This window comes from Labeo rohita, chromosome 20 (genome assembly GCF_022985175.1).
Source record: "Labeo rohita strain BAU-BD-2019 chromosome 20, IGBB_LRoh.1.0, whole genome shotgun sequence".
NCBI lineage: Eukaryota > Metazoa > Chordata > Actinopteri > Cypriniformes > Cyprinidae > Labeo > Labeo rohita.
Window position 1 is genome coordinate 27,717,621 of NC_066888.1, and position 14,454 is coordinate 27,732,074.

Consider the following 14,454-nt stretch of genomic DNA (forward strand, 5'->3'; position numbering starts at 1 on the left):
TAATCTATTTCAGTGCATTTTGTAAATAAAATTGCTCAGTACTTGCATGCACAATTTTTGTTCTGACTAATGGGTTTACAACATTAAAAAAAAAAAAAAGAAAGAAACTATGGTTGATATACATTAAAAAAATATGATTGATAGAATTTTTTTTTCAGTTTCAGAAACATTTGTGTGTAAGAGAATTCAGAGCAAATAAGAAATAACAAAAAATGACTACATTTTACTACCTTTGATATTTTAAGTAAAATGTACCAGACTAATCTATTTCAGTACATTTTGTAATTAAAATTGCTCAGTACTTGCATGAAAAATATCTGTTCTGACTAAATCTTCACGAAAATTTATTATGGGTTTGCTACATTAAAAAACAAACAAAAAAACTATGGTTGATATACATTTAAAAAACAAAATAACTATGATTGATATACATTTTTTCAGTTTTAGAAACATTTGTGTATATAAGAATTTAGAGTAAATAAGAAATAACAAAAAGAAAATAAATTTTACTACCGTTGATGTTAATCAATTTCAGTACATTTTGTAATTAAAATTGCTAAGTACTTGCATGCACAACATCTTTTCTGACCAAATGTTCATGAAAATGTATTATGGGCTTACTACATTAAAAAAAGAAAAAGAAAGAAAGAAAAAATAAACTGCTTGATATCCGATTTGCATAAAATCCCACAGTAAAACTATGGTTACACCTGCAGGATCGATAAAATATAAATATAAAATATAGTCCCTAGACTACCCCCTAAAAAACACTGTGGTACTATGTTTTTACTGTGTATGTGTCTCTGACACTAACAGCCATGCATTATTTGTGGTTACTATGATTTTACAACAAATAAACTAAAGTGGTTCTCAATCTTTTGTACTTGAAGGCACAATATTCAAAAAACCCATTAGCTTTAATATTTTATCTGGTATGTTCTGCTGTATATATGATAAAGCTGCTTGTTTATAAACAGAAATGGGAGTGTAAATGTTAAATTAATTAACCACTATTATTTTGTGATTCCGTAGGTTTTAAGAAATGTACATTCTTTAATGAAAACAATAGTCCATAATACATTTTTATCAATTAAATGTTATAAACAGTGTTGGGGAGTAACTAGTTACATGTAACGGAATTACGTAATTTAATTACAAAATAAATGTAACTGTAATTAGTTACAGTTACTGAGAAAAAATATGTAATTAAATTACAGTTACTTTTGAAAATGTTAATGATTACAAAGGGGGTTACATCTGAATTTTTTTTCACACACACCCACATACAGATTTAATTGACTTCTTTCCAAAATTGCATTGACTGCTCTAAAATGAGACACCAGTGTTTCAGGAGTTTAGGACACAGAATAGGACACATGCTTATTCTTAGCTGTTTTATTTCCTATTTGGGTTTATGCATATACTTTATTTTTTAAGATTAATTGTTTTTTACCAAGGTATTCCTGTCATAACTATGCAAACATTTGATTTCAAAACCAGTATCATAGCTATTAAACTATTTCTTGTTATGATTTCAAATTTGTATTTAACCTCAGAATGATCTCAAAGCAAGTTGTTAAGTCTGAATTTGTGGTGGCTGTGCTTTAAATTAAATTATTACATGGCTCTGTGGAATGCCTGATTCTGATTGGTCAGTCATGACATTCCAAGGTGTGTTATTCCCAGATAACAACCGGTAAAAGCCACTAACTCAGACTCATCCGGGCAACTTAATTCAGCGCTATATGCGTGATAGTTTTCCTTGGTGGAACCTTTGCGTTTGGTTAGCTAATAAAGTGTTAAAACCCAATTCAATGTTATGTTTACAATTTCTTAATTCTGTCAACTTGCCACTTGCTAGCAACTGATTTCTTCATGGAAGCTTTGCATTTAAATATTTCAGCTCAGACCAGTGTTTCATGTCTGATTATTTACTTTTGTGGCAAGCAGCTGTGTTATAAGTCGGATAATGTACATCCACCAGTTGTTATTGCAAAATAAAGATGTATATTATCCCTTACTTATTATACACTGTGTGCATAATTATTAGGCATGTTGATATTCTGGTCATATTTTTTTTTACCAAGCACATTTTACCAATTCCAAACCACATCAATCTTAATAACTGCTATTAATTTTGTATTTAATCATTTATACATGATATATATTTGTCCATGAAGGCTGGAAGTGAAAAACTCCTTATATTCAGGTGTGCATAATTATTAGGCACATTTTCTTTTACATATAAATAAGCCAAAAAAGAGATTTAACCCAGACTGAAAAGTCAAAAATTATTAAATGCCCAAGAGAAGGATGCAAAACTAATGCAATACTAGAATTTGCAAAGTTAAGGCATGACCATTGGACAGAGAAATGCTCGTTTGGTCAGCACGGTGAGAAAAAAAAAACGGTGGAGAAGAAAAGACATGTTAACTGCAAAAGAATTAAGAATTAAAGTAAGGAATTAGCTGTGAAACCATCAGGAACCATTTAGTCTCCAGCACCACCATTTTCCAGAGCTGCAACCTACCTGGAATCTTCAGAAGTTCAATGTGTCAGGTTCTCAGAGACTTTGCTTGAGAAAAAAAAAACTAAAAAATGACCCTCACTTAATAAGAATAACATTCTGAAGTGTTAAGAAATACATGAAGACAGTTTTTTTATAGGCTTTATAGACAGATAAGTTGAGAGTGACTCTTGAAGGACCAGCACCACATCCTCTTGTACTTCTGATTCAAGAATTTGTCTTCCAGAATCACATTTTGGGAGTTCATGTTTAGTCTATCTCCTATCCTGAAAAGTCTGACTTGCAGAGATGGACTAAAATGAACTCCCAAAACTTACTGCCAGATTTTGGAAGATAAATTCTTGAAAGAGTGGTATAAGAGGATTTGATGCTGGTCCTTCAAAAGTCACTCTCAACTTATCTGTCTATAAAGCCTATAGAAAACAGTCTTCATGTATTTCACAACACTTCAGCATGTTATTCTCTTTAAATGAGGGTCATTTTTTAGGATTTTTCACCCAAGAAAAGTCTCTGAGAACCTGACACATTGAACTTCTGAAGACTCCAGGTAGGTTGCAGCTCTGGAAAATGGTGGCGCTGGAGACTAAATGGTTCCTGATGGTTTCAAAGCTAATTCTTTACTTTAATTCTTAATTCTTTTGCAGTTAATGTGTCTTTTCTTCTCCACTGTTTTTTTTTTGTCACTGTGCTGACCCAACGAGCATTTCTCTGTCCAATGGTCATGCCTTAACTTTGCAAATTCTAGTATTGCATTAGTTTTGCATCCTTCTCATGGCATTTAATAATTTTTGACTTTTCAGCCTGGGTTAAATCTCTTTTTTGGCTTTTTTTATATGTAAAAGAAAACGTGCCTAATAATTACGCACACCTGAATATAAGGAGTTTTTCACTTCCAGCCTTCATGGACAAATATATATCATGTATAAATGATTAAATACAAAATTAATAGCAGTTATTAAGATTGATGTGGTTTGGAATTGGTAAAATGTGCTTGGAAAAAAAAATATGACCAAAATATTAGCGTGACTAATAATTATGCACACAGTGTAATCTTAATTCAAGTGATAAAGGATTTTGAAAGTCTGACAGTAATCAGTGTTGAGTGCTACTGTAACGTTAACTCTGCCTAATTTAAATGTTTTAAAATGATTAACAATTAGAAATTTAGAAAAGTAATCAAAAAATAATCAAAAGTAATAAGTTACATTACTTTATTAAAGTAATAGAAAAGTTACACTACTTATTACATTTTAAATAGAGTAATTTGTAATCTGTAACCTATTATTTTCCAAAGTAACCTTCCCAACACTGGTTATAAATAATAAAAAAATACTCAGTTAACATCCTAATTTTACGTTTTTAGTTAGATTATTTGAATATAAGTTAATTTAGATCATTTAAGTCAACCTGAGGCCCCCTAATGGACCCCAGTCCCCTGGTTGAGAAAATGTTCCTGATACCTAGTCATATGGGGAAATCTTTCAAACCTGTATAAAAAAAAAAACTGCCTACGATATTAGAAAACACCGTACTTGATCAATCCTGGTGTATTTTAAGGTATTTTGCATACCCTCTACATAAAATCTATAATATTTTGATAGTTTGTGAGCGCAGACTGTGGAGTGTTTGAACTGCCCTCTCCGTCCCACAATGCATCGCGGCACTCGGCCTTTGAAAAACCGGCGCGGCTAATTCAAGATGGCGGAGCTCGAGCAGCTGTTAGACGAGAGTGAGTAATAAAACTAACTCCTCACTAGACCTTCATAACTCTCTTGCCGAGCATGTGTACAGTTTCAAGGCGCTTTATAACGCATGTTATTTGACGTACATTTCAAGTGTTTTTCATTGTTGTGAGCGGTGTTAAAATAGACGCAAAGTTATTAGCGCTGGTGCTAACGAGCTAACAGTTAGCTTTCAGAGGCTACTACTATAAATAAATATCGTACCTGAAGAGGTTTTCGCCTAACCGTTCCTTTATACTGCTTTATTTGTAACCAAAACTAATGTTATGGTTGAAAGCAGTGGTGTGGTGATTATAAAACGGACAGAGTTTAACTTCACAGACATTTATAGGGTCGTAACTCGATGACAGCTGCTTGGTTTTGTTGTTCTTGTCAGTGTCAGTCTGTTTGTGTAGTAAAACACTCTGCATGTGATAAATAAGCACTTTCCATATGTTCACAACAGTCTTCATATGTTAAAAATACACTCTGTATATGATGCAAAGCTGGTGTCTAGATTTTATCTGGTTTATCACCACAAATCTCAGTGGATTTTTTTCCACTGTCATGTGTATGCTTTGTTTTTATTGCATTAGGATCGCAAAGGAAGTGGTTCCTTAGCTGTGCTGATCGGTTGTTTTTATTGTTATTGCTTTATAATTATTACTGTTAATATTTGCAGTGTTTGCATATTGAACTAGGGCAGTGATAAATGACACATTATAATATAGTCAGTACTATGAGCAGCTAGAGATTGTGGTTACTGAGTGGCTCAGTCTGGTTAGTTATCTAAGTAAAAAATACATTATAAAAGTACATGTATAATTTAAAGTTGTAAACAAACATTATTGACATGTTGCAGATGAGATTTTTTAAGATTTATTTTTTTAGATGCTTAATTATATCTTACTTTTGACAATGTTATGTTTAAATATATGTCAAAGTTGTCCATTGTTCATCAGTTGTTCTTTTGTCTTCAGGCTCTTCAGCTAAAGCTCTTGTAAGTTTAAGAGGTAGGTTAATCTCCAGTTTGTGACACTCGCAACTATTGCATTGTAAATTTTCACAAAAATGCTGAGTCTTTACATCTCAGCCACAGCTGAGTAATTGTTGGCATTGTTGTTTTGCTTTTCTGCAGAAGGAAGTTTGTCTAATACTCTAAATGAGAAGAACAATTTACCAAAATCTCAGACCACCAGGGGACGAAGCAGTTATGTTTCTGTGGAAACAGTAAGTTGTCATTAAATCTTCATGCTTGTTGTTGTACTGTTTGCTGCATTTTCACCCATAGCGGCATATTTAATATTTAATGGGAATAAAAACAAAGCTGTGAGGGTTAAAAGTACAGTGCATTCAGTGGACTGCACTGTTGTTTAACGACATAGGGATTGTTCAGGTGATTAAATGTGTTTAAAACAACTTTTAGTAGATTAAAAACTATAAAACATTATGAAAGTTATGAGTTTTATACAGGATGTTTATACAGAGTGTTCCATTGTAACGATGGTCTGTCACAGTCTCCTTTTCATATGCCTTGAATTCAATATGGTGCCTAACCTGACTATAGTAGTTGTTTTTTGCGTCTTGATGTTTACTGTTCCCTAAATGTCTCCTGTCTGCTTTGCCCTTCAGCCAACAAGGAGCTCAAAAAGAAGTCGACTGTCGTGTGAGGATGAGGAGCGGCCGCTCGCCTCCAGATCTCCTAGGAGGAGCCAGAGGGTCACCACTGTGCCTCAGGTACAAGCACTGTCCAGGATGTGCTTTTAATCAGAAGGATAGATTCATATTTTGACCTAAAAGTCATTGTTTTTGCAAAACTTGAAAAAATTTAATGTTTGTCATTGCAGAAACTTACAAATGTCACAACACCAGACAAAAGGGCTTCACAGAAAATTGGACTGAGACTAAGAAACTTGCTCAAACTTCCCAAAGCTCACAAATGGTGCATCTACGAATGGTTCTATTCAAATATTGACAGGTATGTTCTGCGCACCTTATATTTCCAGACAGTGTGTGCATTTCCTGTACTGTTAATATTCACTTTCTTATATTTTAATCATTTTGAGTATTGGAAAGCAAGGGTAGTGTCTGCTTTCCGTAAATATGACGTTGCATTTTTATTATTAATAGATTATTAATATTAATAGACCCAGGAAATGGGCCTAAATAGTCTGCTTGGCTGATTAATAAAAATGTTTATTGCCCCATGTATCAGTTTCAAACTCTTCTAATACTCTTGTCATTCTATAATAAAAAAAAAAATATGAGATAAATATTGTGTAAACAGTATTATGTACATTTGCTAACTTTAATTTGTATTCTCTAAATATCAGCATTATATTGGCATATTGCTAGACCACTTATTTTGTTGTCCTCTTTTTCTGTTCTTTAGGCCTTTATTTGAAGGAGACAATGACTTTTGCCTGTGTCTCAAGGAGTCTTTTCCCAATCTAAAGACCAGAAAGTTGACCAGAGTTGAATGGGGAACAATCAGAAGACTTATGGGCAAACCTCGAAGGTTAACTGACTGATCAGTTTTAACATTGCACAGTATTAAATACCCATAACATACTCATTATTTACAGTTATAATATGTATATGTATAGACTGGAATTCAATAGATTGGTTAGAATGCAAATAGTCTTATGTGTCATGTTTTTCAGATGTTCCTCAGCATTCTTTGCTGAAGAGCGAATGGCTCTGAAACAAAAGAGGCAGAAGATGCGTCTCCTGCAGCAGAGGAAAATCACAGATATGTCTCTATGCAAAGACTTGCCAGATGAGATTCCTTTGCCCTTGGTCATTGGCACTAAAGTTACAGGTGATGATCTTATACTTATTTGATATCTGACGCAATCAGCAGATGTGTAAAATCATCTTGAAATAGACTTGGTCTGTCTTTAGATTGTGAGTTTAGTTAGAATTAACTTGATCGAGAGATATTGTAGCTTTTCCTTCATGTAATTTTTGCTTATTGAGCTAATGTCTTTTTGTAAAATGAAATGTGACCCTTGACCACAAAACCAGTCTTAAGTAACACGGGTATATTTGTAGCAATAGCCAAAAATACATTGTATGGGTCAAAATTGATTTTTCTTTTAATGCCAAAAATCATCATCATTTCCATTAAGATACTTAGTAAATTTCCTACCGTGAATATATCAAAACTTTTGATTTTTGATTAGTAATATGCATTGCTGAGAACTTCATCTGGACAACTTTAAAGGTGCTTTTCTCAATGTTTAGATTTTTTTTTGCATCCTCAGATTCCAGATTTTCAAATAGTTGTATCTTGGCCAAATATTGTCCAAACCATACATCAATGAAAAGCTTATTCATTCAGCTTTCAGGTGATGTATAAATCTCAATTGACCCTTATGACTGGTTTTGTGGTCCAGGGTAACAATGTTTTTAATGAAATTAAACTATTTTATCCTTCTTTTTTTTTTAAACTGTAGCCCGTCTTAGGGGTGTCCATGATGGGCTGTTTACCGGTCAGATTGATGCAGTAGATACCAGTGCAGCAACATATCGCGTGACCTTTGACAGAAATGGGCTCGGCACGCACACTGTTCCTGACTACGAAGTGCTTGTAAGAAAATTACTGTAATTGTCAGAAATAACCTTGATAGATTTGGTGTTGTTAAGTCTGTTAATAAAAACAGTAAAGTGACTTTTGATTTGAATGGCTAACTCTTTTATTCTTTCTTTCCAGAGTAATGAACCTCATGAGACGATGCCCATATCTGCTTTTGCTCAGAAACAGCGGCCACCTCGTTTCCAGAACTTTCTGACCCCACCCCGTGGGTCATATCCCGGCTCCACCCAGTCCATCTTAATGGTAAAATGGGGCTGTCTAATGTGCTTTAAGAATGGGGTAGTTAACTGGTATGTCATGATCCTGAAATGTTTCTGAGATTTTTGTTCTGCTAGTATTGCAGACAAAACAATTCTAAATGCAAATAATAAATAATGCCACAAAGTGTTTTTGCTGGGCCATTAATACATTTTAGTGTTTGATTTAAAGGAGAAGTCCACTTCCAGAACAAAAATTTGAACTTCCAAAAGGCAGTTTAAATGTGGCTTCAAACGATCCCAAATGCAGTTGTAAACAATCCCAACCGAGGAAGAAGGGTCTTGTCTAGCAAAACGATCAGTTATTTTCATTTAAAAAATACAATTTAAATACTTTTTTAGTCTCAAACGGTCGTGTTGTCTTGCTCTCCCTGAACTCTGTGTGTTATGGTTCAAGACATTTAGCATTTGTCAAAAAACTCCAATCGTATTTTCTCCCTCAACTTCAAAAATCATTTCAAAATCATCCTACATCGCTGCAGAAGTACCGACACAGTCTTTGCAAAGTGAACATGCAAAGAAGATCAATCACCCTTAACAAAAAAGGTAAAACAGCGATATATGACGATTTTGAAGTTCAACTATCATGAACTGGAAAAAACAGTTCAGGCAGAGCGAGACAAGACGAGCGTTTGACATTAAAAAGCATATAAATTGTATTATTTTAATTAAAATAACCGATTTACCTAGATAAGACCCTTCTTCCTCAGCTGGGATCGTTTACAACTGCATATGGGATCGTTTGAAGCTGCATTTAAACTACATTTTGGAAGTTCAAACTTAGGGCACCATAGAAGTCCACTATATGGGAAAAAAAAATCCAGAAATGTTTTCTTCAAAAAACATAATTTCTTTACAACTGAAGAAAGAAAGACATGAACATCTTGGATGACAAGGGGTGAGTACATTATCTGTTAATTTTTGTTCTGGAAGTGGACTTCTCCTTTAAGAATGTTGTTGTTTTTGCTTTTATGATAATCTTCACACTTCTTATTCAGTGTAAAATTTGGGTTTGAAAGCAAAACTAGTTGAGAACTACGGACATGAATAATAAATATCCAGTAGTAATTGCACTAAAATGTTCAGGAAATTACTCATAGCCTCTTCTTGGTCTGTTCCCAGGATAATGACCCTCTGTTCAGTCAGTCCCCCTGGAGAAGTAAACTGACAGGAACTGATGGAGAGACACTGGGCGGCTTTCCTGTCAAGTTTCTTGTGCAAGTGGTGAGAATTGCCATCACTAATGTTGTGTAATTACTTGGCATTCATTTTACACAGAATTTCAACATTTTATTTTATTTTCCTACTAGACACGCCTGTCCAAAATCCTCATGATTAAAAAAGAACACATAAAGCATTTGAAGGAGATGAACACAGAGGCTGAGAAGCTGGTAAGATTTCAAAGTGCCTTGATTTTGTACATGTTAATTTAATAGTACGTCATGTAACTTTTTTCATTGTTTCTCTGCAGAAGTCCTATTCCATGCCGATTGGGTTGGACTTGCAGAAGAGATATGCCACAACAGTTCTGGACCTGGAACAGCTTAATAAAGACCTCAACAAAGTCCTTCATGAAGTACAGCAGTTTTGCTATGAGGTACGTATGTTTCTTTTTACTCACCCCCACATAACCACATTTGCTTTCTAGACTTTCAGTTCTGGTTTTCTTCACAGAATCCTGGACATAAAACATGTATTCAAATCTCATTTACTTTCCATGATCTTCTCTGTTCAGCTGGCTCCAGATCAGGGCATGCAGCCTGCAGATCAGCCCAGTGAGTTGCGACGGCGCTGTGAAGAAGAGTCACAGGAAGTTGTGCGTCAGAGTAATGCATTGCCTGACGGAGAACAGCGCGTCCAGAGCCCCAGCCTTACCCAACTCGTCTCTCGCCTCACGGCACTCCTCCTGCAGATCAGGGTACCAGACTAAACTGTTTACTTCTGCATGTCATTTACAGCAACATAGAACATTTTTACATTTTCTGAAGAAAGCATTCCTTATCACTATGGTAGTTATTTTCACCACAGAATTAACATTTGAAAAAAGTAATTGCAAATTTTTATGCATCTTTTTTTCCCCTTGAATTTACATCAAAATTTACAGTCTTTACTTTTTTCTCTGAATTCTGTCTTTACATCTTACTTTATTTTCTGCATTCTGTTTACATCTCACAGTTTTTACTTTTTTCCTCAGAATTCTAAGTTTGCATCTCAAGGTTTTTTTTTCCCCTCAGAGTCTCTCTTACAAGTTTTCTTTTTTTCTTCTCCCTCTAAATTGTGTTTACATCTCACAATTTTTCGTTTTTTTTCCCCTCAGAATTCTCAGTTTACATCTCACAGTGTTTCCTTTTTTTCCTCTAAATTCTAATGTACATCTAAAAAAAAAAGGTTTCCTCAGAATTTACATCCCACAAGGTTTTGTTTTTTTCCTCGGAATTCTAATTTTACATCTCGCAATGTTTCCTTTTTTCCTTGGAATTGTGAGTTTACATTTCACAATGTTTCCTTTTTTCCTTGGAATTCTGAATTTACATCTAACAATTTTTCTAATTTACATCTCAAAAAAAAAAAAAAGTTTTCCTCAGAATTCTGAGTTTACGTCTCACAATGTTTTGTTTTTTTTCCTCGGAATTCTGAGTTTACATTTCACAATTTCTTTTTTCTTGGAATTCTGAATGTACATCTAACGATTTTTCTTTTTTTCCCCCTTTACATCTCACATTTTTTCATTTTTCCCTCAGAATTCTGAGTTTACATCTCACCGTTTCATTTTTTTTCCTGAGTTTACATCTCGTAATTCTGACTTTTGTTTTGCCACTAAATAGAAAAGGTAATTGTAACAGGTTTTTTCTGACTCATCTGATATTTGACTTTTCAGACTTTTTTTCAGACTTTTTTTCCCCTTTTATTTCTGAAACAAATTTCAAAATTGTGAAATAAGTTGCCATTACCTTTTTTTTATTTGTTCTGTGGCAGAAATAAGCTTCCGTACTAAAAGTATGTACATAGAAGCATGATCAATGCTGATCAATTAACAGCTCAGTTGCTCAATTCTGTTGTTAGTTTAGCTCTGTCAAGCACTTTCAAGTGCCACAATGTCACATGCACTTCACATTAAATCCTGATCATATTTCTCTTTATTTAATGCAGTGTTTGGCCGAAGGGGGAGACCTGAATTCATTTGAATTCAAATCACTCACAGACTCTCTGAATGACATAAAGAGTTCAATAGATGACTCCAACCTCAGGTAATACATACTTTGATTTCATTTCTGTTGTTTTTTGTCCATTTATTCCCCCCGTTTTGAAAGCTCTAGTCGCACAGTGCCGATACCATCTAACAGAACTCGAGAAATTAAATCACCTACAATAATCTGTGTTCTGCAGTTGTTTTCAGGACAATGTGGAGATCCATGTAGCACACATACAGAGCGGTCTGAGCCAGCTGGGCAACCTCCATGCTTTCTCTGCCAACAACACCAACAGAACGTGACTGAAATAAACTTGCACACCTCCCGGGAATCCAATCTCAAACACGAACAGCGACTCGCCTCTTCAGCTCACCTCTTTGTTCTTTTGTGTTCATTCTGTTTCATGTTACGAAAGGTCAGAATGTGTGTTCAGTAACTGTACCTGCACAAGTAGCGTTAAAAATCCCTGCCCAAAGACACCAAAGTGTCTAAAGATGTTCAGCTAGCTAGCAAAAAAAAGTGGAGTGTGAAGTTGTTTTGTAGATGTGATCGTTTGACGTCATTTCAGATGTTGCTCACACTCAATTTGATATTTAAGTTCCCCCTTTTTATTATTATTATTATTATTATTTGTGGTTTCCAACTAGGGTGTTTGCTGAAAGACACTCCTTACTGGTGCAGTTTGTTTGACTAAAACCGTTTTGTATAATTTTATTTCCTCTGTCTCTTTCTCCTGAGAGATGAGGTACTGTTCTGTCTGTTTTAAACTGTTCTGTATGTTTTAAATATGTACATTGTAGATAACTGTACAGTTCACTCAAAATATATCAATAAATCAATCATATATAGGGTAATGTGGACATTTTTTGACTTGCCAGATTTAGGTATTTTTGCAAAGCAACGAATCTGTTTATACAAGTCCTATAATAGACAGCTGTGTGGTATGAAACAGTTTGTCTTGTCCTTAGAAGAAATAATCTCCCAAATGCCCCACTGGTGTACGTTTTAAATGCGTTAGTTCTGTGTGGGGGTTTTCTAACCTTCAAGTGTATGCATGACACAACGTTTGTAAATAAATTGATTTCTATCTTCATAAAGGCTCAGAGTCTGTATTTTGATGTTTTATAAAAAATTTTATTATGAATGCAGAATGTCTTATTTTACACCCATATTGTGTGACAATCACACGTAACATAATATACAATAATATCTGAAATATACAATAAATATCTGATTTTCAAACCTTAAATGTTCTTCAAAACTCAGTGTTAAAAGTGAAAAAGCTAAATAAACCCATTGAAACCAGACATGGCTTCTCTTTCCCAATCCGAGTCGGAATCTGAGAACTCAACAGCTTCACTTGCTCTAATAGGAGAGAAAGTTCCAAAACTTCCAGGTTGGACCTTCCCCGGAATGTTTTGGACAGAACAGCCAACGTGTTTGGGAGATGAAGAGGACATCATGAAATTATTCTGCGATGGGAGAGGTGGAATAACAACCTTCATCTCTGGCCCGATGGTCTTGTTTGGAGGAAAGTTATCATACTCCACCAAAAACTGCTTCATTGTAGACTTAGCATGGCTTGTGTTCATAAACTGTCCGTGTCCCTTCGGATACTGCTGTGCGTAGTTGCGTGGCACCACGACGCTCAGGTGATCTGTTTTGATCTGGCTCTCCTCGGTTCTGCTGAACATGCATGGAATCGTAGTTGGGTTGTAAATGTCACCTTTCATGGTGCAGATCTTCTCATCAGAGCTGATCAGCTGTTGACTAAAATTGTCCCTCGTGGCAAACTTTGGCGGTCTGTGTGTCTCCAGTCCAGTGTGGTTTGGATGTGTCGCAAACTGGTTCATAAGAAGATTGTTGGGGGTCAGGACATTTCCACTGGTCTTATTTGGAACTGGAATTCCAACCTGGCGCCGTGACTTGGCTCTTCGGTTCTGGAACCACACCTGCATAGAAAATTGAGATTTGTTTAGCAACCTGATGCCATTATCAGGAAAAATTGTGAAAACTATCCTCGGAGTTTTCTTTAATAATAAGCATTTTTTTCCTGAGGAACATAACATAAATCTCACCTGAATTCTCGACTCTGGCAAGCCGGTCAGTGCCTCAAGTTTCTCTCTCAAATAAATATCAGGGTATTTGGTGTCCAAATAAACTTTCTCCAGAACGTCAATCTGCTGTTGCGTAAAGTTGGTGCGTTTTCTGCGGTGCGTAAACAAGTTCGCGCTGTCCGCTCTGGAGGCGCCATTGAGGAACTTCATCCTGTCTTGAGGTGCGTAATCTAATAAGAAAATAAGCAAAAAAAAAGATTTAGGTTAAATGTATTGTTTACTCAATCACTCTCAAATGCATTTCACTGAAGATATCTTTGTGAACACCCACCTGTTGTGTGCATGTTAGTCCTCCTTTCCAAATCCGCGGTAGGAAACAACTGGAATTGTTTTAAGTGTCCATTCCCAAGGTTTCCGTGCACAACTGCCATTGTGACCTAGTCCTACTGGTGTTCAGCTTGGAGTGATTTGACTTCTCTTCGGATGGCATTATATATCCAGTGGGCCTGCCTTCCTTCAGAGGTGATCAAAGTGAGCCGAGAAGCGGCAGGACGCAGGTGTGAATTTTTGACATTCGTGGCCCATTTGCATCTGTAAAAGGTTCGTGTGTGAGTTTAATGGGATCTCCACCCGAATACACATGACTTGAAAAAACATGTACGTGTATTGTTGGGGTGAGATGTTTTCCTGATCAGCTCCTTAGATTAGTTTGCAGCCTTGCACTTCCTGCAGACTGCTGGCTTGAGCATTCTTAGAAATGCATCAGATGCTTTGAGTCTTTCATTGGACCTTGTAGATTTTTAGAAAACACAAAGTCTGAAATTATAAATATATTTATAAATTAAATTAAATATATCTATTTTTTTATTAATAATATGCAATGCTAAGAACTTGATTTGGACAATTTTAAAGCTGATTTTCTCAATAATTTGATTTTCTTGCACCCTCAGATTCCAGATTTCCAAATATTGTCCTATGCCAACAAATCATACATCAATTATATTATTATATTTTTTATATATGAATAAGAATTTCTAAAAGAATATATATATATATATATATATATATATATATATAACTTAGATTTTTATATTGCCAATTTA

At 35.0% G+C, this 14,454-nt stretch overlaps 2 protein-coding genes across 2 annotated transcripts; one reads left to right on the forward strand and one right to left on the reverse strand.

The window, feature by feature from the left end:
• The first annotated feature begins 4,172 nt into the window (after nucleotides 1-4,172).
• Nucleotides 4,173-12,148, forward strand: lin9 (lin-9 DREAM MuvB core complex component). Its single transcript, XM_051137772.1, has 15 exons — nucleotides 4,173-4,256; nucleotides 5,229-5,261; nucleotides 5,387-5,478; nucleotides 5,881-5,985; nucleotides 6,096-6,226; nucleotides 6,641-6,766; nucleotides 6,912-7,069; nucleotides 7,707-7,840; nucleotides 7,964-8,089; nucleotides 9,226-9,327; nucleotides 9,414-9,494; nucleotides 9,575-9,700; nucleotides 9,839-10,021; nucleotides 11,254-11,351; nucleotides 11,491-12,148. Exons 1-15 carry the CDS (start codon nucleotides 4,226-4,228, stop codon nucleotides 11,594-11,596), a joined length of 1,632 nt encoding a protein of 543 aa, XP_050993729.1. The 5' UTR covers nucleotides 4,173-4,225; the 3' UTR covers nucleotides 11,597-12,148.
• Nucleotides 12,149-12,544: 396 nt separating this feature from the next.
• On the reverse strand, nucleotides 12,545-14,030 carry mixl1 (Mix paired-like homeobox). Its single transcript, XM_051139259.1, has 3 exons — nucleotides 13,683-14,030; nucleotides 13,373-13,581; nucleotides 12,545-13,246 (listed from the first exon to the last, which is right to left on the reverse strand). The coding sequence occupies exons 1-3, from the start codon at nucleotides 13,780-13,782 to the stop codon at nucleotides 12,578-12,580; spliced, it is 978 nt and encodes a 325-aa protein (XP_050995216.1). The 5' UTR covers nucleotides 13,783-14,030; the 3' UTR covers nucleotides 12,545-12,577.
• Nucleotides 14,031-14,454: the final 424 nt, after the last annotated feature.

Coding starts and splice junctions, on each gene's coding strand:
- lin9 (XM_051137772.1), top strand. CDS start 4,226: ATGGCGGAGCTCGAGCAGCTGTTAGACGAGA. Junction 4,257..5,228: donor CGAGCAGCTGTTAGACGAGA/GTGAGTAATAAA, acceptor TTTTGTCTTCAG/GCTCTTCAGCTAAAGCTCTT. Junction 7,070..7,706: donor CATTGGCACTAAAGTTACAG/GTGATGATCTTA, acceptor TTTAAACTGTAG/CCCGTCTTAGGGGTGTCCAT.
- mixl1 (XM_051139259.1), bottom strand. CDS start 13,782: ATGGCAGTTGTGCACGGAAACCTTGGGAATGGACACTTAAAACAATTC. Junction 13,582..13,682: donor GACTAACATGCACACAACAG/GTGGGTGTTCAC, acceptor TTTTCTTATTAG/ATTACGCACCTCAAGACAGG. Junction 13,247..13,372: donor TGCCAGAGTCGAGAATTCAG/GTGAGATTTATG, acceptor TTTTCTATGCAG/GTGTGGTTCCAGAACCGAAG.